The sequence below is a fragment of the Pinus tabuliformis genome, chromosome 4_1, assembly GCF_031772625.1.
Source record: "Pinus tabuliformis cultivar Carrire ecotype Pingquan chromosome 4_1, CPIR1, whole genome shotgun sequence".
NCBI classification, from domain to species: Eukaryota; Viridiplantae; Streptophyta; class Pinopsida; order Pinales; family Pinaceae; genus Pinus; species Pinus tabuliformis.
The window spans coordinates 418,812,449-418,836,853 of NC_142303.1; the positions used below are offsets into that span (position 1 = coordinate 418,812,449).

Genomic DNA, 24,405 nt, shown 5'->3' on the forward strand with positions numbered 1-24,405 from the left:
AAGATTTTGACAAAAGTTTCTCAATTTTTTTGGGAAATTTAGATTACACTTGTCAACATTAAAGCTTTTGGGTGCCCCACATGTTTTTGATGATGTTAAATCCATTTCCCAACAAAATTCAAGCAACAATATGGCTTTCTCGCCAAAATTGTGGCCTCAATTAACTATAGTTATAATTATTAATTAATTGGTAAAGGTTTTAGTTGCACATGGTTGTAGTGGAAAATTCAAATCCTCCCTTTTATCATTGATATTTGTACTTCCCCGTATTTTGTAAGTAATATTCCAACAAATTGGTAATAAATTAAAATGTTACATCAAAATGCGAAAAAAAGACAAAACTCAAAGCTCAAGTGGCCATCGATTACAGAAATATTGAAGACGTGGAAACATCGGACGGATAAGAATCAGTCGGAATATTCACTTTTCAGAGAATCTGGGTTCGGACACTTGAATGCTGGAGGGACCTCTCAGCTCCACTCAGCTCCCTGTGTGCCCTTCCTTTATTCACTTTAAAAGGTACCGCAGCTGACGTGTCTCGGGCCTGGGTTGAATATCCGCAAATTTTTAAAATTAAAAAAAAAAAAAAAAAACCTGACTTAACGAATACTTTCTCATTGCAACGTGGCAGAGAAAAAGGACGTTAGAGTTCTTGTCGCGACGGGCTTTCCCGGCCGGCTGGAACTCCCAACGTCCAAATTCAGCAGGGGCTGCGGTTCGAGAAACCGCCGGTTTATGCCGGGAAACAGCTTTAATCAAACAAAACGGGGCGGCGAGGCGTCGCTTAGTATTCTGGACGTAAGAGTTGTGTCTTATTATTTTAATTGCAACCACGGAGAGGAAGGTAGTCCGGCCTCTGGTTTGAATTTTTGAAGGCTCGGCCGGCCGCCATGGAGTCCGCTCAGAAACATCTATCGCGCTTACAGACACGATCAGAGGAGGTCTCGATATCGAAACCCGAGCTGGGAGGGTTTATTTTTATCTGTAGCAATGAGACAATGCCAGAATACCTTCAGCGCCAGCTTTTTGGTCTAGTATTTTTTCCTGCTTTGAATTGTCCAGTAAATTCACAGTATTAGGAACGACATTTGTCTGTTATCTTTGTTCATATATGGCTTTAAGTGCTTATTGTTTATATTGCATGAATATCTGTTTCCAGGGCTACCTCTGGAGTGTCTGGAGACAGCAAAGGCCATAAAGCCTGGTTTACCGTTGTTTCTTTACAATTCTTCAAACGGGCGCTTGCATGGCGTTTTTGAGGTAGACAATGCACATTAATTCTTGGCGATTTGTGTCAGAGAACACTAATTGAGTTGATTTGATTCTTTCGTATATGTTTTTGGGATTGAGTTGACATAAATTGGGGTTGTGCTTTAGTTGAAATTGAGATTCTCAGGCCTTTAGAAGCCTTTCAGTTTAATGAGATTTCGAAAAACAGGGAATGCAGAACCTGATGAAATAGTAATCGGATAGAACATATAAGATTAAAGACAATGACGAACATTAGCTGACATGAATTGGGGTTGTGGTTTAGTTGAAATCGAGATTCATGGCTTTAGAAACCTTTCCACAGATTTCAAAAAACAGATAATGCATTATCGGATGAAATAATAATCTGTTAGAACTTTTTAACTTAAACACAGTGATGGACATTAACTAGAGACTGCTGAAATTTTTGGCTTGCACAATGGAACTACCGGGTCCCGACTATATAATTGAAAAACTATTTGATGCTCATTTGGGTAGTGTCTGCCTTGTGTTTAGGCACAGAGGCAACTTGATAGGCTTTTGTTGTTCAAACTTCACTCCCTTTTAGGTTGGCGGTGATTTCAGGGTTGGTGCATAAGCATATAGTTACGTATGAGACCTCCACTTAACCAACTTAACATTAAAATCAAATGTAGGACTTCATCAGGAGAAATGTTAATTTGCTTCCAAATTTTTCTTGGTTCTATGCTATTTTATTTTATCTCCTTAAAAGTGCTTCAAGGAACGCGCCCTGATGTCAAGGACTTCTCTTAGGGTAGGACATATTTCGAATCGAAATGATAGGGTGAAATTGGAGATGGAAGCCAAAATGTTTTCTTATTGGTCATAGAGAAAGATGTCCTAATTGGGAGTCAGAAACGAAATTCCTTTCGTGTTGATATCAGATCTGGTTGTTAAAAATAAAGTCAATTCAGTTTGATTTCAGTCGGTCCTTATGAGTCTTTCAAGGCCATCTTTAGACATGTATAATTTTAATTTAATTTCATTTACATAGTAATGTTTTCATAAACAAAGTATGTAAAGCCGAATACTATAGCAGTGTTTTCATAAGCAGAGTATGTAAAGCCGAACACTATAGTAATGTTTTCATAAGCAGAGTATGTAAAGCCGAATACTAAAAAGGATCTAGAAAGTGCCTTGGAATGGTTTCTCTCAGTTTTATCTTGATTCTTGCAGATAGCATATTTGGTGAGATGGTTTAAGTGCTTTCTTGCTTTCCCAGAGCAGGTCATCCCATATTGACAAAATAATATAACAAAGCTATAAATCTGAAAACAGTAACTGACTTTGGTAGAAGCAATAGGCGCGGAGTATTTTGTTGAGATTTGGATTCTGTCTTCATAGGCATCATGGTGGTGATTGTGTTTGATAGAAACAGTGAACTCCTAACATCTTTTTCATGTTTGGATTCTGTCTTCTTAGGCATCTTGTCACGGTGGATCACATTTGGAGCTTTTTGTATGTAAGCATTTGAAACCTCGACGAAGTGGGAAAACAATTGCATCCAAATATCCTGTCCAGGTAACCTTGTTTACCACCTATGGTGCTTAGAGTTTTTTTAGTTTGGGACTATATTTAGTTCCCGATGTTTATATACATGGTTTCCATGTTTTGTGTTGTAATTTTTGAGTTTTATTATAAGCTGTCATGGAATCTGAGCAGCAATTATTTTCATTTTAATCTTGGTGCATATAAGATTTATGGCCATCTTCTTGGAATGTCTCTCAGGTCAGAGTTTGTGTAAGAGAAAGGAGGCCCTCTCTTGATGCAGAAATAGTTAAATCAGCACTTTGCCACTATGATCAATCTAAGTTTCTTTTAGAGTTGTCTCCAACAGAGGTAGAATGGCCACAAAACCTGTTCACCAAGGATCTAGTAGACTCTTATTGGCTAGGAATTGATGGTTAAACTTTATGGCAATGACAAAACTCTCCAATACTTCTAATTTTCAGGCCGAGAACTTGCTCAAGTTATTTCGTTGCAGCATTAGCAAACTGAAGGAGGTTCAGGACACTTGTAGTGGAAATAAGGGAGGATTTAGACCTGAGTCAGATTGTTTCAGTATGTCCTCTTTGCACACTGTTCTTAGTAATAATTCACAAGGCAGGAATTTGAATATACACCAAGTAGAGAGCATGAATTGCAATATCTCTGGTTCTGGGGATTCAATAGGCAATGGAGAACCAAATGCTTGTTTTGTTTCATATAGTGCTGCATTGAAGAATGGGCCATCTGCTAGCAATGCATCACCCAAAGAAAAGGACCGCTGTACAAAAGGTACTTTGACTGATAACAGAGGCATCCAGACAAAATATGGTTATATGCCTTCTATTTCTGGTTCATATTCAAATGGGGCACTTGAAAGCCCGAGAGGAAGACATACGGGGAATGAGACTGAAAATAACAAGGAACGTATCTCTTTAAGTAAAGTGGGTAATCACCATCTTTCCAAAAGGTGGGTGACTGTAGATAAGGGGAGGAAGCAAGACTGTGAGAGTGCAAAGGGTTCAATTAATTCTAAATCAGGAGGGTCATTCCAATTTTATGAGTCAGGGGGATGTAAAGTTATGTACCCAGGGGTTGATGGCTTACAAAGGCGTCTACATAATCCAGATCCTGCTGTAAATAGTGATGTCCCGAGGCTACCGGATCAGAAGTTTACTGAATATTTAGACAACAAAGAAAGAGGGGCTTTGTCCAAACCAAAAATAAACTATGGTAATCAAAGATACTTATATGTTGAATCCATTGGCCAGCAGAATCAAAGACCAACTTCTAGTTCACTTAAGGAGAATTTCAGAGCTGGTAGGTCCTTGCAGAATTCTCACTTGCAGTGCTATAATAAGTTGAAACTTGTTGACAAGCATCAACAGCACGGAAGGAAAATATGGCAGCAAGTACAAAAAAAACGTTTGCCATCTCTTTTGTCTACGACTTTCAATCCCGCAGCACCTCCTTTCCCATGGGTTTCACAGATTCCAATTCTGCAATTTCCTGCCCCTGTCTCTATTCACGAGAACTTTTACAGTTCTACACATTCTTCTTATTCATCAGAAGTGGGTGGAGATAAAGGAGGCAAAGACACACTTCAGCAAGATAATTGGATGCCATGCCCTTTAGTGCAACCTTTCTATGGTTCAACTACAGATAATACTTTTCCTCTGCATCCCTTGTTGGAAGGTGCTGAATTTAATGCTTATGCTCTTCATTTTGAGATATTGGAATTTGCAAACAATGTGAGACCTACTTTAGAAGTTTATCTTCAAGTGGAGAATGCTGTTGAATGTGTCCGCAAAGTAGTGAAGTGTTTGTGGCCTGAGAAAGATATTGAGGTGAGTTGCAGGTTCTCTGTTTTATTCTATATTCTTCTGTGTTTTCTCCCTTTTTGTTTGACTGCCAGATTAGCTGATAAGATTTATGCATTGCTTTGAACTTTCAACTGGGCAGCCTGGGTTTTGAAGTTCCTGTGATTCTACTAAATGTCCTTTTTGGCTGGATGAATGTATATTATATGCATAGTATATTCTAGCATGCATTTAGTAATTGTTCTCAGGAGGTAAATACTCAAATTGGCTACCTATTTGAACTGGTTTACCAGTTATCAAAATTGGTAATTTGCCAATTCAATATGGTCATTAGTTTGTTCAGGAGTTGTTTATTTGTTTCCCATCTAAATGGAGTATATTGTTAGGAGATACTTTTTCTTATGTTCCAATGAGTTGGCCATTCCTTTACTGGCCACTCAAAATCTTGCACTTAAATCAAAATGTTATGTGGATGTATTACAGTTGTTTTTCTGATGGTTTTCAGGTATTTGGCTCCTTTGCAACGGGACTCTGCCTTTCTCACAGTGATGTTGATTTGGTCGTGATTGACAAGTCATATGAAGCTCCAATCTCTAAAGTGGAAATTCCTACCGCTGAAAAAGGACCAGCATCATTGATTAGAGTACTTGCTGAGCGTTTGAGAGAATGCAGCTGGTGTGAAGGGCTTACTACAGTAGAATCTGCACATATACCAGTAATTAGACTTAAATGCAAGCCAGCAGCTGCATCTGAAGACAAAGTATCTCCTTTGGAAGTTGTTGCCATTGATATTACAATTCAAGGAAGAAGAGACCAGTCTACTAAGACTGAAAGTGATGGCCAGTGGGATGAAAGGCCCGAGGCTGAAAAACATGCTCATAGTGGTGCAGATGCAAGGGAGTTCATTTTTAAGAAGTTGCATCAGCTCCCACCTTTGGCTCCTTTGGTGAGAAACACAATCAATGATTAATTCTCCTTTGATTTTAATTCATTTGTTTTGTAGTATTTTATATTCAGCATTACTGCACTTTTAGAATGTGTACTTATTGACTTTTAATTGGCAGGTTTTCGTACTTAAATCATATTTGCATCATAAAAGCTTGAATAATGTATATTCTGGAGGTCTGGGATCCTATTCTCTATATTTGATGGTAGTGTTGTACCTACAGGTATACATAGCATGTTTCCTTTCATGTTACTTTGTGCTATATGTTGCACTCAAAATTTGTTTCAAGGGTTAGAATCTCAGATCCCTGTCTAGGACATTAGTCACTTGTGATATCGTTTTATTCAAGTGCTATGGCTCCATACAATAAAATAAAGTTGCAAGGCGATGAATCTATAGATTCTTCATGGTTCACGTTCCAAGATTAAAACAAACATACATTTATCAATCTGATTTATTTTACTAAGCCTTTGGTTCCATTTGCAGCAAGTTCTTGCATCGGCTGTGGATGTGGCCACATGTCCTGCAACCTTAAAGCCAATTGAATCATGGTCTTCCTTTAGCGAAGATTTATCTAATCTTCCATCTAAGGTGTCTACAGAGCGCACCACTGTATCCAATTCAACTATTCACCATGAACTTGGAAACGGAGGTGTTTCAATCAAATCTGCAAGCAATAGTTCGCTGTCTGCCAAAGATTGTTCAGTACCGTCAAATGGTTCATCAAAGGGAGAAACCATGATTAAAAGGGCCAACCTTGCCATAAACCAGTTACTTAGGCTTCAGGAGACTGCTGGATCATTGAATTTAGGAACCTTGCTGATTGGTTTTCTATATTACTTTGGATTATGTATTGACTTTGCAAATGTACGTCTCCTCTTACAGGTAAAAGAAATTACCTATTTATGCCTGTTAATGCAAGCAATTGATTGGATTATTAGCAGCATTTTCTTAGTTTTGTTTTCTTTCAGGGAAGAGATGGAAATGTAGGTCAGATCCTCGGGCGAAATGAATGGCAGATCGCAGCTCCATTGTGGATTGAAGATCCTCTCCGACCAGGTGTAAATGTGGGTGCAGGGTCTTTTGCGATGTGCCATGTACAGGTATTCGAGATTTATAACGTCCTCACATGGATCATTTTGTTGGCTTTTCATCATGTTGTTTTTGCTATTCTGCGTGCTTTTACTTTGAGCTTGTATCTAGATGGTAATAAAGACCCATTATATTTAAAACACTCGTGTACACTTGTAAATTGATAATAAATAAAAAGTGAATAATGCAAATCCCAATTTTATTTGAACATTTAATGTCAGAGAGTCAGTACTAAGACATGATAATTTTTTTCTAAATTTTTATTAAATTTTGCTGTGTAGTTAAAGTTAAATTACTGGTGGTTTTTAAGCTCTGGGTTTATTTGATGAACACCTTTTTTAAAGTGAAAAGAGATTTGATCCATCTTCAGACTCAGTAGATCTAGAGTTAAGATGGATCTACATTGGTTTAATTTCCCCCTTTAAATAGGGTATATTCCAAATGAATACCATGGGTCAATACTATAAGTCATTTTTATTTTTATCACGGAGAGTTATAGTGTTTAAGGGACTACTATTTTTTTCCATATAACTAAGCACACCACCCTCCAGTTCATAGGTGAGGGTAAGATATTCTTAAGGGTTCAAGACCATTCAACAACAGGGGCTCAACATGTCACTTGTGAGAATTGAACCTGAGTGAGGAAGATAATTATCATTTCTCCCAACCATCTGAGATAAACCCAATTGATAAAAAAACACTATTATATGCCAAAATATTGAGCAACTTATCATTCTGAAATATTTTCTCAAACAAAACAGAATTACAGTCCTTTTAATAAAAAATGTTATGATGAAAGAAGTTGGTCGGCCTTTCCATATCTACTTTAATGAAAGAGCGGGTATATATAGAAGTATTTTATGATGGTGTGATCTATGTAGTCAGATAAGGCCTTCCAACTATAAGATTGGGTTGCATCAACCTCTTCCCTTGCTTTCTCTTCCCTTGCCTTCTAGACCTTGGGAGTCACATTCAGAGAGAATCTAGCCTATATAGTCAGGGGATTTATCACAAAATTATGAATTGTAAGGGCATGTGCATTCCTATCATCGTCTGATCGTCGTTCTTAATTCTTGTAGTACTTTTCTTGAAAAACACATAGGATTTAGTTTAAGTTTTTGTTCGTTTAGTTTGAAGTTAGTAGTGATCCGTGCACCCTTATTGTCGACATATTTCAGCGTCAACATCCCCATTGTCGGCTAACATGTCGTTTTCCTTGGTGTTGGCTTGTCCAACATCGATTTTAGATTTGCCTATCATCATCTTGCTTTCTGTCTCAACTTGTTAGCATCTATATGTCTTGGTGTCTATGTTACAGAGTATTTATAGCAGATCGGTATTCAAAGTATGTGTTGATTCTTTGAAAAGCTGATGCTGCAAGATTAACAATGTTGTTGGATTTTAATTGGGTTAGAGACTTTTCCGTTGTGATCTTTATTTACCTAATGATCATCATAGCAGCCAGCGAATCTAATCACTTGCTTATTTCTTTCAATCTACCCATCGATTGTGACATAAGCTCGTATCTCAAATGAGCTACTGCTTGTTTTAAAAGTAGACGCCAAATATCTTCACCATAATACATTGCGTTACATAGAGCTCGTGTTTCGGATGAGCACTCGTGTTTTATGAGTATGTGCCATAAAGGGATGTATCTTCAATCAACTCCATTGAGTGGCATGAAGCTCATATTTGGGATGTGCCACTTGTGTTTTCTGAGGATACGCCATAATGGAAACCACGCATTCAATATGATGATAGGCTTTGTGTTCATGTTGTTCACGAGATAATGGTGTTTGAGGATATGGAAAACTTTTGTATTACTTTAATATTAAAGCATAAAGTAATACGTAGGTTTTGCATCAACATCAATTGCTATATTACAATGAAGTTGTATTTTAACATATTTCACAACCCTTGACGTCTACTAGTCTTGGTTATTTCGTGGGCATTTGCATCTAGAAGCCTTAGCCCGAGAGTTGAGTTGTGGGCTTGTCAGATACTTGCACCCACAAAGTCTCTATGGGTTTCCACGAACTTCTACACAACTGCAAGCACTTTTCTCTGCAACACTGCAAACTTCCTTTTGTTAAATACAAACTACATTTACATCATCCCAAGGTAGGAGGCATTAGAATTTGATCTTGAGACCTTCTTGTACTTTGCACAAGAGTATTGAGGCAATCCAGGTTTGTAGCTTTAACAACACCTACATAATTTGAATTGCTGTTACAAAGTGCACGGCTCAGGCCATTGAGTTTGGCTGCTAATTAGTTAATTTAGGACTAAATCACAGAGCACAAACAAAGAGTAATTCGAGTTTGCTCACGAGAACACAGGAAGGGATTCAAATATCTTTTTATTAATTCAAAATGTGCAGTTACAGACAAGAATTCAGATTACAAAACAATGCCCTCAAAGCGCTTGAATTTCCTACGTTGTTACACAACAACACCACACACAACAACTAGACACCTTCCTAACTCGTACAACAGTGAGTCACACTCTTTGAAATTTGTGCAACAGTCAAACAAATGCGAACTATCTAAGAGCCCACAAGAAACCAATAGAAAAAAAGAAGCCAAAACCTCCCCTTTCTTCTGTGTGCTCGCAATTTATTATCACGTTGCTGACATCTTCATATTCCATTGAAACAAATCACTTCCTAGGCCGTCGACCTCTTCATCTTCCAAAAATGAACCGATTCACCTCTTCTCATCATGTAGACAAACCAATTCTGTAACTTATGTCTCATTCTGGCAGTGCGTCTAGCAGGGTTGTCCTGTAGCAACGTATGTAAACTACTGTCAATTTTGGATGTATTAGCGATTCCACGCAATAGGAGTATCAACATGTGATCCTGGGAGTGTCAACAACTCGAGAGAAATTTTCGCTTTAATAAATGTAGCTATAGGAGTAGCAACAACTACCAACTGTGTGTATCAACAATTGACTTAGGTGTATCAACAACTTTAAAATAATAGGAGTAAGTAACAACACTTATTACATACTCAGCTGAAACTTGTTTTTGGTTGATGAGGATTGGCCTAGATTGCCCAAGGCAAGGATGCTCTTGCATCAAACACCCTTGGCAAGAAAACATGAGCTACCAACTCATGTGGCATTTCCTTTAAAGATTGAAGTCCCTTGTAGGCGTGCTAGCTCTTGCTCAGTCACCCACGACACATCTTCAAATCCCTTATTTCTCCATTTGACCAAATACTCTAGACACTCCTTGCGGCGAGTCTTCTTTCCAACCCTAGTGACCAGAATTTCTTCCACTTCTTCGACAAGTTTGACTGGTAATTGTTTCTTCCACTCAGCAGGCGTACCTATCTCTTCACTACTTTCTCCTTCATGAAACTCATATAAATTAGCTACATTGAATATCAGAGAGATATCCAAGTCTCTCAGCAACTCCAACTTGTAGGCGTTTTCAGAAAGTTTTCAAAGAATTCTTATATTTTAACTTGTTGTAGCCTGTATCTACCCTTGGAAAACCTCTCTTTCCACATATGCGCCATTAACAACTCTGCTTCAGCGAAAACCTTTTCTCTTCTTTTGGAATCTACTTTCTCCTTATACCTGTCATTACTTTGCTGCAATCTTTTCTTCACCTGTTCGTGTATCAGTTGCATGTTTTCTACAAAATTACTTGCATTAACACTCTTCCTTTCCCCCAAATATGGAAACTGTATCAGGTCCACAATACCCTTTGGTGATCGCCCATAAACAATCTGAAATGGACTCTTACCAGTGGATCTATTCATCGAGTCATTGTATGCAAACTCTACCTGCACGAAGACCATATCCCACTATTTGGGATTCTTACCACTTAAACTTCCCAACAAATTCCGAAGACTCTTGTTCACTACACCAGTCTGTCCATCTATTTGTGGATGATAGGATGGACTGTATAACAGTTTAGATTCCATCTTTTTCCACAACGTTCTCCAAAAGTGACCCAAAAATCTTGTATCTCTGTCTAAAGTAATGGTTCTTGGCAACCCATGAAGTCTCACTACTTCCTTGAAGAATAAAATAGCCATTTCAGTAGCATCACTTGTCCTCTTGCATGCTATGAAATGTGCCATCTTCGAAAACCTATCTACAATAACCATCACTTATCATGCTTCCTCTGCATCCTTGGCAGTCCCAAGACAAAGTCCATTCTCACATATTCCCAAGGCCTCTTTGGTATCGATAATGGAATATACAACCTTCTATTTTGTCTTTTATCTTTGGCTAGTTGGAAAACTCTACAACATTCAACAAACTTTCTGACATCCTTGTTGATTCTAGGCCAAAAATACCTCTCATTTACCAACGTTGTAGTCTTATCCATGTCAAATGTCCACCTAGGCCTCCACCATGTAACTCCTTAATAAGATTCAACCTCCCCTTGAGGAATGCACAATTGTTGATTTTTAAATGAAATCCGTTCTTAGATTTGGTAGTCTAAGAACATGGTTCTGTCCACACTCCAAGGTGTCCAAGCTTCTCCAAAATTGACATCTTCTGGATATAGCTCCTTCATGCTTCTCAAACCTACCACTTCTACTAACAAAGTGTTGAGCAACAACATTTTCCTACTCAAGGCATCCACAACTTTGTTTGAATTTCCAGACCTATGCTTCAAAACAAATGTATAACTTTGTAGGAATTCAACCCATTTAGAATGCCTTTGATTCAACTTACCTTGACTGTTGATATATTGTAATGCCTTGTGATCCTTAAACAAGACAAATTCCTTGGGCAACATATAGTGTCTCCACTTCTTCAAGGCCTGCATAATAGAATAAAATTCCTGATTATATATGGAATACTTCTTCTTGGCACCATTCAACTTCTCACTGAAGAATGATATTGGTTTGCCTTCTTGACTTAAAACTGCTCCAGTTGCTGTCAGTCAATTCACGTACCTTCCCTTATACCTGATCAAAGTGACAATCTGAAAAACTCCTCGGTGTGCTCATGAACATAGGCCTGCTTTTGTCTTAGGTTCTGAACTTGTCTATACAAATCTGCTGGTAATCAATAGGCAAAAAATTTTCCTTGATCTTTGTGACCATCTTCTTCTAAGTGTTGATCTTTTTTAGTTGATTATTTACTCTGTCTTTCTGCAACGTATCCCACCACAGTGCAACATGACCTTTCAAATTTGTCATGGCAAATTTCACTCGATTTAGATCCTGAACATTTTCATACTCGAAGTATTTTTCGAGTTCTCCAATCCAATCGATGAACAGATCAACTCTCAAATTATCATCATAATAGGAAACTTCAACTCTTGCACTGCCTCTATTGCTCAAATATGAAATCAACCTCACTGTTGGGTCTCTCTCCTCAACCTCTTATTCTTCTTCTATTTCTTCTTCAAGCTCAGAATCTACCACTACATCTCCATTTGTTCTATGCTCCAACTCTTCTATTTTTCGTCTTAATTCTTCCATCTCTCGATTTCCTGCACCTCCTCGTCTTTATCCTCTTCTCCTCGGTGGCATCCTTACAAGTTGTAAATGTCTCACCAACATCCATAGACCTCAACCCAGGTTCTATGACCCAACTTGTACCTTCAACACTCTTGTTGTGCAACCACCGACAAGGTTCCCTAGTACACAATTATATGAAGCAATTCAAAGTGCAAATCCCAAAACGAAACCCGCTTTGATACCACTTAATGCAGTCTAGGTTTTGTAGCTTTAAGAACACCTACAAAATATGGATTGCTGTTACAGAGCGCATAGCGCAGGCCATTGGAGTTTTGCTACTAAATTAATTAATTCAGGACTAAATCATAGAGCACAAACAGAGAGTAATTTGAGTTTGCTTACGAGAACACAGGAAGGGATTCAAATATCTTTTTAGTAATTCAAAATGTGCTCTTACAGACAAGAACTTAGATTACAAAACAACGCCCTTAGAGTGCTTCAATTTTCTACGCTGTTACACAACAACACCACACACAGGAACTAGACACCTTCCTAACTCGTACAACAGTCAGTCACGCTCTCTGAAAATTGTGCAACAACCAAACCAATGCTAATAGTCCAAGAGTTAGGAGCCCGCATGAACCAACAGAGACAAATTGAAAAAATCAAAAGCCAAAAGCTCCTGTTTCTTCTGTGTGCCCACAATTTATTATCATGCTATTGACCTCTTTGTATTCCACTAAAACAAATCGTTTCCCAAGCCGCTGGTCTCTTCCTCTTCCAAAACTGAACCGATTCACCTTTTCTCAGCGTGCAGACAAACCAATTTTGTAACTTGCATCTCATTCTAGTAGTGTGTCTAGCAAACTTGTCTTGTAGCAGCACAACTAAACTATTGCCAATTTTGGATGTGTCCGTAACTCCACACAACAGGAGTATCAACACGTGATCCTGCGAGTGTTAGCAAATTGAGAGTAAGTAGTTCGAAACGTGTCGACATAAAATCTGATATGTTATTTCTTCAAAAAGTATTTTTATAAATCGAGAGTAGTCGTTGCTTTGATTAATGTAGCTACAGGAGTAGCAACAACTATCAATTGGGTGTATCAACAACTAACATAATAGGTATATTAGTAACTTCAAAATATAAGGGAGTAACAATATTTATTACAGACTCAACTAAAACTTGTTTTTGGTCGATGAGGATCCCCTGAGGCCAAGGATGCTCCTGCATCAAGTATCTACCAATTGAACTAACTCTGTAGTCCACATCCATTTACTTCTTATAAATATAATTTATGTTACGAACTTTGTGACAACATACAACTTGTCCATGCACTTGCCATGCAAGTGTCTTCACTTGTTGTGCAACGATTTCACTTTCCCTATGGAGAACCATCAATCTCCCGAGGGAAATAGATTATCCAAAACTTGTTTCAAAATGCGTTTACTTCTCAACAAATTCCTTGCTTCTATTAGTGCTTGTCTTACTAGATAAGTTCCACTCTTCAAAATACCAAACTGTTTATTAACATGGATTGAGATCTTGTCGATTATTCTTCATGAAATCTCATTCGTTTTACCTTGATATTTGATTTTGATGATGAGAAATGTTATATACTATTCTACCTATGTGTTTACATTTTCAAGAATGTATATCTGTCTCCATATCCATTGGAGTTTTTCCATTGTTGCATATAAAATCCCTTTTGAGTTACAACAATTGCAATGTTTTGTTTAACAACTTTCTTTCTTAGGATTTTTTTGTTGTAGGCCTCATCTCTTGACTCCCACAGCTACAAGGCCTCTTGCATGTTTTAGTAAGTGTCTCATTGTGAAGGATGTAAATTCTTTAAAGATCTACTAGTGTTTTTCTCCCCAACATTGCAAACTTCCTGTCTCTTTCTCAGCCAACCAGAAACTAGCTCTGTGGATATTTCTGTCTTGACAACCACAATTCTACATTGAGGATTCACGTGTAGATCCCTCAGCCAACCACAAACTAGCTCTGTAGATCTTTCTCTATCTTGACAAACGCAATTCTACATTGAGGATTCACATAAGATCATCAACCACCATTAGATCTTCATGTCCTTGTCGTCTTCTTTGATGTCCACAATTTCAGTATTTTCCAGTTGATTCTCCACAATCTCTGCCTTCCAAATTTCTTCAAACTTTAGGATACCCTCTCATTATATATTGCTTTCGCAAAGGCTTTAAGGATTGACTTGTTTGGATCTGACTACGGTCTGACCAAATGTTTTAGGAAAGTAAAAAAATGCCTCCTTACGTTCTTCCTTGATCTTTTGCCTCTAGTATAAATTAATGCTTGCCTTATGTAGATTAGCCTTCCTGCAATGTTCACATGCATCCTTTAACCATCATTTTTGGAAGAGTGTTATTTTAAACCAAAATGCATGTGGTTATGCCTATACCAAAAATTCTTAGAGCTATGGTTAGGCCTACTGCAATGCACACAGGGTTGCCTTACTTTAGTGAATGATTCGATGATCTTCTCTTCATAATACTTCCAAAGGTTTTGATCTCCCTCTACAAGGCTTCAATTTCATCTTCAATTGAGCGGGACCTTTTAATGACAGTGCTAAAGTTATACAATGGCACAACATCCTTGGCTGTCAAGTGTCCTGAAAATAGTGCCTAAGTTACTCCCCAACCCAGGTGCAGATAGTGAAGGTGTAAACATTTGGGAAGACGTATGGAAACGTTCTCTTACAACCCCCCTGGATCAAGAGCGCCGGTTAAAGTTGCGGTATTTTCAAAGAATACAAACTTGTGGAAGTTAAAAGTTTACTTGAAGGGCAGTAGGACATGTGGGGGCTAAATCCAGTTAATTTTCATAACATAGTTGAAGGCATATTGCAAGACAGTTTAACTATTGAAAATTCAGGCTAACCATTTGTGGCAGTAATTGAGAGAAGTGCGATTCCCAAGAGACGGATTAAAGTTCCATACAGTAAAGGATTTCAGGTGGGAAAGATAGATGCATTGTCTTTTCCGCTAAAGAATTTTATGGATACCTATATTCAAAGTATAAGATTCAACTTAGGAACGACCTGACAAATTAAAGAGCAAGAGTTTGACTCCAGTTTGACCATACTTTGCGAAAACCTGATAAAAGACTAATGCATTAAACAGTTGAAAAATTGTAAAAGCTCAAAATAGTAAACTGAAGAGTTAAACCAATGTCTTTCAAAAACATGAAACAGGAAAATGTGAAAGTTTATGTACTTCGGAAAATTTGTACAAACTAACGGTACATGAAAAAAAGTTCTTTCAAAGTTTTATTTCAAAGTTTTATCTCCTGCATGCCTGCAGCAGATTAAGGATTTCTTTGTCTCCAAAATGTGAGGGAGGTTCGGCGCTTTGGTTGCCACAGTGTTCGGTGGAATTGGGATTGTTGAGAAGACGAATTCGGCAACTGCTGTTTGCAAGCATGGCTGCAGCTCGCACCGAGGGTCGGCGAATGCGCAGTCAGGGGGTCTTTCTGGAGGAGCAAGGAAAACCTTCGGCAGAGGAAACCTTTCGCTCTGTCTATGTTGACATCTCGGAGGAGTCCGATGAGTATTATGCAGAGGAGGCGCCAATGCCGCCCTTGGGAGGTAAAGTTGGTAAGTGGATGCAGCACCACGGCCCCGACGACGATGCTGTGGAGGATGATGGCAGTCCAGAGGAAGATGATGACGACGAGGTTCACGGTGGCCGCGGTCGAGGTCGAGGACGAAGGGGTCGCGGTGTAGCACGAGGCCGTGGTTCGAACCGAGCTCGCAACGATGCGTCTGAGGAAGGTTGTAGTGCTGGAGTTCCTGGCAGAAAACGAGGCAAGAAGGACATGCGACGAAAATTGCAGGAAGCTGAGAGCGCTTATGTGAAGGAAACCCATCCTAATGTTCGGCGGATTATCGACCATCTGGAGGAAGAGGCGTTGCAGGACCAGTCGGCAGATGAGATGGCTGACTGGGAGCATTATCTTCCTGATCTGGGTCACACCAGAGGGAGGATGTCCCTTTACAAACAGTCTCTGCATGTATATTGGGGTATGAAGCGGTTGCTCGCAAAATCAATGGAACAGGTAGCAGCTGAAATGGTGGAGCTTGCCCAAGAAACCCTGAAGAAAGAATTGAAGAATCTCCACATCACTCTCATGGTGCAGGACAGGAAGATGGACAAGCTGGTCCAGATGCTTCACGATGTTGGCATAGTTAAGACTGAACCTGATATCCAGACAGAGGCCATGAAGCAGTAGCGTATGGAGGTTTTTATAAATGACTTTTTCTGTGTTTTTGCTCTCTCCGCGGGCATAGTTTAATGTTAAGTACAGCAAGTTTTTCCTTACAGATCTGCATAGTATGTTTTTAGGTAGAATAGTAGGTTCTTAATTCTCTTTCGACAAACTGAACACTTCCTTTTGATGGGGATAATATTTTTTTGGAGGCCACCTGGTTTCCCTTCTGGGCAGGTGGGGTCATGTATCTGTATCTGTACATAGTTTTTGTATTTTTATCTTAATAGAATCATACCTCAGCTTACAAAAAAAAAGAAGTTTTATCTCGAGAGTAGTCTAATGAGGTGAGGACTGACTTTCTTGGTAGATTTCGACATTTTTTTGAGTCCCTATGATCAAATTGTTTTCAGGGTTTTGTAGGAAACTGAATTCAGTTTTACATTCGAAACGCCATTTAAATTATAAGATTAAAATATTTTAAGATAAATCTGAAAAATACAAATATAAATATAATACTTAATTATTATAAAGATATTTCAAAAATATCATCAAATGCAATTTAAATTATAAAAAGTTTTACTATAAACTTAAATATTTTTATAAAAATTAGAAAAAATATAAATATAATATTTAATTGTTATAAAGATATTTCAAAATTGATCATCAAATGCAATTTAAATTATAAAAAGTTTTACTTTAAATTTAAATATTTTTATAAAAATCAGAAAAAAAAGAAAAAATATAAATATAATATTTAATTGTTATAAAGATATTTCAAAATTGATCATCAAATGCAATTTAAATTATAAACAGTGTTACTTTAAACTTAAATATTTTTATAAAAATTAGAAAAATATAAATATAATACTTAATTGTTATAAAGATATTTAAAAAATGATCATTTAAAAATAAATTTCTACAGAACTTTTCACATATTAAAATTTTATTATATATATTTTTATATTATAAATGATGATGATGATGAATGTCCATTGAGATCAAACTTTGGTCTATTGGACCTAAAAAAACAAATTATTTAGTTTGATTTAAGATTTTATTCTTATGCTCAAAAAGCTTGGAGAGAAGCCTTCCGAGCTCACTATAATTTTGACATCCTAAAAGGCTAGGAAGGTCAGTTTTGCAACAGAGATATGAAACTGAGATCTAATGTGGCTGTACGCGGGGCACTCTAAGAGGAAGTGGTTTTCATGCTTGATGTTCCTATTCTCATACAAACTTGTTTCACTATGGAACTCATGAGAGTTAGTTCTAATCTTTGCTATATTAATTTTCTTCTTTGAGCTAGTTAAAATAGAGAGATACTTTTGATCTTCTAGGGTGGGGTTGTTGACTGTTGACCTTCTTATAATAACTTAATTTTCTTTTAGTTGCTAAATCTTTCTCACACATGTTTTCTTTGAAATCATTCTTGTTGATCTCCCAATGATCCCTGGTGTCTTTATACCACCCCCGCTTGAGCCTTAGGTGGTTTTGGCTGGAAGTTAAAGCTAACTTAGGAAATCTATAATCTCCTATGTTTTATAAAATACCAACTATTTAAAAAAATTATTATAAATATCAATTTAAATTTTATTTTACATTTAAAATAATATATTTTTTCAAAATCTAATTTACTTTCTAATACAAAATTTGAAATCTATTATAATAATATTTATTAAAACTTAAATATATTACTTAACTGAAAAATAATATTCCTTTTAATCACTAAAATTAAATTTTGTTGATATATATATATATATAATTTATAAAAAATAATAATAATAATCCATAAAAATATTTCAAATGACTTTAAGATAATTAAAAATGGTTTTTAAAAAATGAAAATAATTAAAAAATTTCTTATAAAGTTAAACATTTCATTAAAATAATTAAGTTTTCTATCCATTATTAAAATAAAATTTCATTAACATCTCAAATCTCATTTATTAAATTAATTATCTCATATATATATAAATTCAAAAAAATTGATATTTCACTATATGAAATATAATCAAAAACACATTTGGTAAATATAAAATATAAACTACTTTATGGTAGATATATCTTAATTTTAGATTTATCAAATATTTTAATATATAATTTTTTATTCTATTTTTTTTGGTATAAAAAAGATTTTTATTTCAGAAAATTTTCATCTATTTTCATTTTCACATATAATAAATATCCACATATAATATAAATATATTTTAATTTTAGATTTATCAAATATTTTAATATATAATTTTTTTTTTTTTTTTTTTTTCAATATAAAAAAAATTATTTCATAAAATTTTCATCTATCTTCATTTTTACATATAATAGATATTCACATATAATAGATTTAAAGTTAAATTAGATATTATTTTTATATTGTGTGTAAATTCTATTTTTTCAATATAAAAAAGATTTTTATTTCAGAAAACTTTCATCTATCTTCATTTTCACATATAATAGATATCCACATATAATATAAATATATCTTAATTTTAGATTTATCAAATATTAAATATATATTTTTTTCAATATTAAAAAAAAATTATTTCATAAATTTTTTACCTATCTTCATTTCTACATATGATAGATTTAAAATTAAAATAGATATTATTTTTATATTGTGTGTAAATTCTTTATTGAATATATATATGGTATGTCTGTATATTTTATTTATAATTATATTGTTTTTTTTTTTTTTTTTTTTTTTATTAATATTATTTTAAAATATTAACTTTATTTGAAATATACAGGACATTGCATATTTATTAGGGAAATATTTTTCATTTTCAATTTTTATAAAATATTTTATTTATTCCTGAGTTGTTTCTTCTTTCTGCATCTCTCACCAATTTCTCTTAAAATTGGATCAGATTTGATTTCTCGTTCATGAAGAAAAACCACACTTATGGATTATAGTGGTATGGAAGTGCATTTATCACTCCTAAATTGTCTCTTTTTCTTGCATCTCTAACTTATTTATATCTCAAAATTGGATCAAATTTCATTCCTCTGTAATGGGAAAAACCACACTGCACAGCTTGAAATGTTAACCATAAAAACTTCAATGTGGAATAATCAGGAAATACTATAACAGAATTGCTATTCTCACATCAGCCTCCGCTTTGGAATTTCTTAGTTTTCATAATACCACCGAGCATATGTACAACTTCTATTTAATCCCACACGGACATCTGTACAACTTTTATTTAGCGATGGCTTCATTTCTGCGGTATACATCAGATGAAAAAGTTTCATAATCCCATCGACATATCTGTGCAAGTTTTATTTAGCGATGCCTTCGTGTCAGTGGTATACCTCAGAAATACAACACTTAAGGTCTCCAAACTTTTTGTGAAGTTTGGTCTTTTATTTCTGTTTTTCTGTGTTCCTATATATGCCCCACAAGTGGGTAAAAATATTTCCTATATGAGCCTTGAGAGGTGGTGTTCTAAATATTTATCTGGACCTGACCTCTAATTGAATCCGATCATATTTTCCGTTTTGCAGGCTGCCTTTGTAGAAATGCTGGAACTTCTCACGATGCCACTGCCAAATGCATCAGATGACAGCACAATGTCTGGTGTGATTTCAAGTCAGAAGAGACCACTGCCATTGCTTGATAGATTGTTTGAAACATGAACATTCAAGGAGACTGGAAAATGATGGATTGCATTCTTTATATTGGAGGCCAAATAATTTGCTTATCTCCTAAACTTACAATTATTTCTCAAAGCCGCTGCATACCATTAATTATGTACACATTGAGCACTCGTTGCCAACGTTAACTTATTGAAGGTGGCTATGAGTCAGAGAAGCTAGATATTGTAACATCACCTCAAAAGTTACACCAGCTGTATTCATAAGGTGAGAATGTAAATTCGTATTCATTAGAGGCGAAGTGCTACAATGCTGTAATCACAGCTTTTCATTTAAACATCCCTTGATTTCAGACAATATGTAATATATGCTGCCAAGAGGTAGCCGAAGTGCATGGGTCAATTTTTTCAGGTCTTGTAATTTAGCAGTTATATTGATTATTTGCTGTATCTACCATTTGCCACCTGCAATTGTAAACCTCCACCAGAGTTTTATATTGATAACAATGGTACACAATTGGGTTAAATGGCTTTGTGGATTTATCTGCGGGATGTTTTCTTTAATTCCAATTTCAAAGCAGGTTGGCATTTTGAAAGTCTCAAATGATTCACAGTTACTTATGTGGAGGCTTTTACAATCCAGGAGGGTTACGCTTAAAATTATCGGTTACAGCAGAATTTTCTACGAAATTAAGATTTTATTACCCAAAAGGAAAGAAATACGAAACTAGAGGCAGGGTCTCGGCCACAGGTACTATAAAATTCCCAAAAGGGAGGCAAAGTCTCAATTCTATCCAGTATTCTGGTCTACTAAACCAGAGAAATCAGTGCCGAAGGACCGCTGATATGTTCTGCCTCATTATTGGTGTCCCTCCGTATTCATTGAAAAAGTTAAGTTTCAATGAACACTTCCAGAGGCTCATATCTTTCTAAGTATTTTATAATTTAATTTAATTAATTAATTTATTTATTAAAATTTAATGATAAAATTGTTATTTTATTATTATTTTAAATTAATGCAGAAATAAAGTCAGAATTTTAAAACTTTATAAACATTTAGTTGATATGAATTTAACCATTAATTTTAAATAAAATCAATAAAAAAAATATACCTATAAAAAACCGAAACATATAATATTTAAACTAAAAACACATGCAATGCACATACTTTTCAAGACTCAAAGGAGCCTATCCAGGCTATCTTCCAGCGCATTCTGGCCTGTCATGAGTCCCTCCATTAAAAGCTTTTTGTATAAATATGTTTCTCTTTTGATGTTGTCATGAGTCCCTCCATTAAAAGCTTTTTGTATAAATGTGTTTCTCTTTTGATGTCGTCGTTCTAGATCTGCAATCGGTCTCTGTATGTCTCATGCTCTTGTTGATCATGGTTCCTCTTTTCAGCAGGCTGGGCGTAACTGTCATCCATATTCTTGATGGTCTGCTTTTTTGGTACAGTTTTGTAAAATTTTTGGGTCTCATCTCAATTAATCTGGGAGAAGTACAGTCTCTTCTCATAGCCCCTTATGTCGCTCTCCTGATCTCGGTCTTTCTGATAAGGATGCTTAGGCACTAGTCTTCGTGGTATAGAATTGTCATACAGTCATACAGCAATATGAATGAGGTCTGGACATCTTGCCGTAACAGTCTCTCACAGTTATTGTATCTAGACCTTTATATATTCTTAATATAAATCTATGACGTTTTTTTCTTCTGAAAAAAAAACTAAAAACACATGCAAGCACTGATTATTTCAGAAGAAAACATCAATTAACAGGTTTTGGTTTATTTTAATTTGATTATCTTAAAATAATGAATAATTGGAAATCATGGCTAGTTTAGCTTATTTGCCATATAAGCACTGATTATTGCATAAGGAAACATCAATTAACAGGCTTTGGCTTATTTTATATCTTTTTTAAGGTGTTTAAATTTTTTTAAAGTGTTTAGAAAATTTTAGTTACCTCTAAAAGGTATACTAGAGTGTTATAAAATAAATTTATCATATAAATTATAAATAATGTATGTTTTTTTTTTGACTTTAACGGTTATGTTTTTTATTGAATGGCGGCAAAGCAGCTACCGCGTGCTAGTTACATTGAAAAAGATCCTCAAAATTTTTGACCCTCAGAATTCTTGTTCCCTGGTGAATCCATGGACATGCTTTGTTTCTTAAACGTCTTTTAGGGAAAAAACGCCAAGTCTCTGCCTGAAAGTTCTGGACATCATTACAGGAGCGATTTTCCACACAATCAATGGCTGTTACCTGTTGCCCCTGGGAGATTGCAGAAATTTGAGATACTGACCTCTAACTCGGCTGCCAGTGAGACAGTTCGGAACTGAGTTACTTCAATCTGGCAAATGAAATGTCGATTTCCCTCTCTAATCATCAATCACATGTATTCCTCAGGACATTTTTGAAGAATTGTGATGCAATTTCCTTGGGCAAACAACTTGCTGTCTCTGACTATTTAATCCGATGCTTTATTAGTCTCAATGTTTAGATCAACTTGCTCTAATACTAGAATCAAAATTCCCTTTGCAAAAGACCGGACGGTGGAGCCGATGGAGATGGAACAAACAGTCACAAGATCATCTTTCTGGAGTTAATCTAAGTTCTGGAAAGGAATGCGTTGCTAACAGACTCAACAAGCTTGAGAGTTGACAGGCAGAGGAAGGATCCGAATTTTGCTGTCATTCTTGGCTTTCTTCCGACAAGTGGATGGGGAACCAGAAAAAGACTCTTTTAGTTCTTCCAGAAGCTCACCTGTACCGTGCATTCAACCAAACAGTCACACAACGTCCAAGACAGAGCAGGATTCTGCTGGAAACAGAGCATAAGAGTCTGCTAGATACAGAGATTCCAAAGTAACAAACTTATCATGAATTCCTGCCCTTGGAGCTTGGTATAGTTGAAACCTGGAAGCTAGAACAGCAAAACCTGATGGGAATCCAAGATTGATGTCTCAGAAGCTGATCCCATAAACATCAAATATCAATTTCCTAGGAAAGCCTATTAAGGGATGAAACAGAGAGAATCAACCGAGATGACTGAAAGGGTTCTTTGGCTTTGGGCTGAGCCTAGAATCTGGAATCGGTCTTGGATTGTCGGATAACAAAATTGATTGAACAGGGAGCCCTTATTTCAGATAGGAAAGGAGGATCGAGCTGGAGATTTAAGGAATGGAGCAAGAAGATTCTGTTGAGTTAATTACCAGGGATCTTCTGGAACAGAGGACACCAAGGTTGGCCTCAGTATCAGCTTGGGAGTTGAGGTTCCTTAAGATATGAAAGAAGGATATTTTGTTAAATTTGGGCAGCAGAAGTTTGATTTTCCTGATGATGGAGGCTAACTGAACCTGGTGAGAGTTCTTAGGACGAAGCATGGACTGGATGATGAGTCTTGAGTCCCCGAAGACTGAGAGAGAAAGGATATTTCTTTTGATCGCCTGTGTCAGGCCTTGCCACAATGCCAGAGCCTTCGCTCTATTGTTAGTTTCAGTTCCTAGACCCCAATGGAATCTCAGTTCCGGAAAGCCTCCAGGGCTCAATAGAACTCCCCCGCTGCCAGCAACCCCAGGGTTTCCTTTAGAAGCCCCATCGAAGAATAAACAGTGATCTTCCAAGGCCGATCTCCACTTGATAAACTCTTGTTCTTCCAGCCTAATCTCCCAACTGGAATGAACAGGAACAGATTGAGGGGGCCTTTCCTTCAACTTTGGAACTAATTCTTTGAACCAATTCTCTTCTTCTATGAGCAGTCTCGTTTCGTTCCTTGTTGAAGTGTTGGCTTCCAGTGCCTCGCCCAACAATGCTTTTATTTTAGAGATAACTCTTATTGTAGTGCAACTTTCTTCTCGAAAAATTCTGTTGTTTCTTTCCAGCCATAATTTCCAGCAAATAAACTTAGGGATCCACATCCAGCTGGTTTTAAGGAGACTTTTATTTTTAAGGCAGAAGGGAGATAAGCTGGCCCAAGTTCTGAACAGGGCAGGGATGTTGTCTGGAAGAGCAAGGATAAAGGGCTCTAACAGCAGCACTCCCCTCCAGACTTCTTGAGCAAAGGGGCATAGCAGCAACAAGTGATTTGTAGTTTCTTCATCAGACCTACAGAGGGGACATCTGGAAGGTCCTTCCATTCCTCTTCTTCTCAAGTTATCTCTGGTGAGGATGCTTTGGTGTGCTACGGTCCAACAGAAGAAGTCTATTTTTGGGAGAGCTGGAAAGTCCCATATAAATTTCCATTGGGCCGGATTTGGAGGAACATGAGGAACAGCCGTAATTCTTTTATAACCTTCAGAAACAGTATATTGGCCAGAGATGAACCCCCAGCCTCTTTTGTCTTTGGCAGTGGCCTTTGAAGGAGATTTTCCTTGGATCATATCTAGAAGTAAAGAGGCTTCCCCCTGCAGCATTATGGGGACCTCCCCCAGATTCCACCCATCCCAGGTTCTATCAGGAGCTTCTTTCCAGTTCGAAATGTCCCACAATGTGTGCAGATTGCGAGACTGAAGCCAATCTTTGATGTTTG

At 36.6% G+C, this 24,405-nt stretch overlaps 1 protein-coding gene across 1 annotated transcript; it reads left to right on the forward strand.

Moving 5' to 3' along the window:
- Positions 1-765: 765 nt before the first annotated feature.
- On the forward strand, positions 766-20,351 carry LOC149176089 (uncharacterized). The gene is made up of 10 exons (XM_089423025.1): positions 766-1,029; positions 1,160-1,260; positions 2,692-2,790; positions 2,998-3,108; positions 3,222-4,601; positions 5,080-5,520; positions 5,639-5,743; positions 6,007-6,405; positions 6,492-6,623; positions 19,789-20,351. The coding sequence occupies exons 1-10, from the start codon at positions 891-893 to the stop codon at positions 19,918-19,920; spliced, it is 3,039 nt and encodes a 1,012-aa protein (XP_089279151.1). The 5' UTR covers positions 766-890; the 3' UTR covers positions 19,921-20,351.
- The last annotated feature ends 4,054 nt before the right edge of the window (positions 20,352-24,405 follow it).

What these genes read in the sequence shown, in the direction of transcription:
- LOC149176089 (XM_089423025.1), top strand. Translation starts at nt 891, where the DNA reads ATGGAGTCCGCTCAGAAACATCTATCGCGCTTACAGACACGATCAGAG. An exon ending in CCTTCAGCGCCAGCTTTTTG is followed by an intron (nt 1,030 to 1,159) that starts GTCTAGTATTTT and finishes ATCTGTTTCCAG; the next exon opens with GGCTACCTCTGGAGTGTCTG. An exon ending in ATGTACGTCTCCTCTTACAG is followed by an intron (nt 6,406 to 6,491) that starts GTAAAAGAAATT and finishes GTTTTCTTTCAG; the next exon opens with GGAAGAGATGGAAATGTAGG.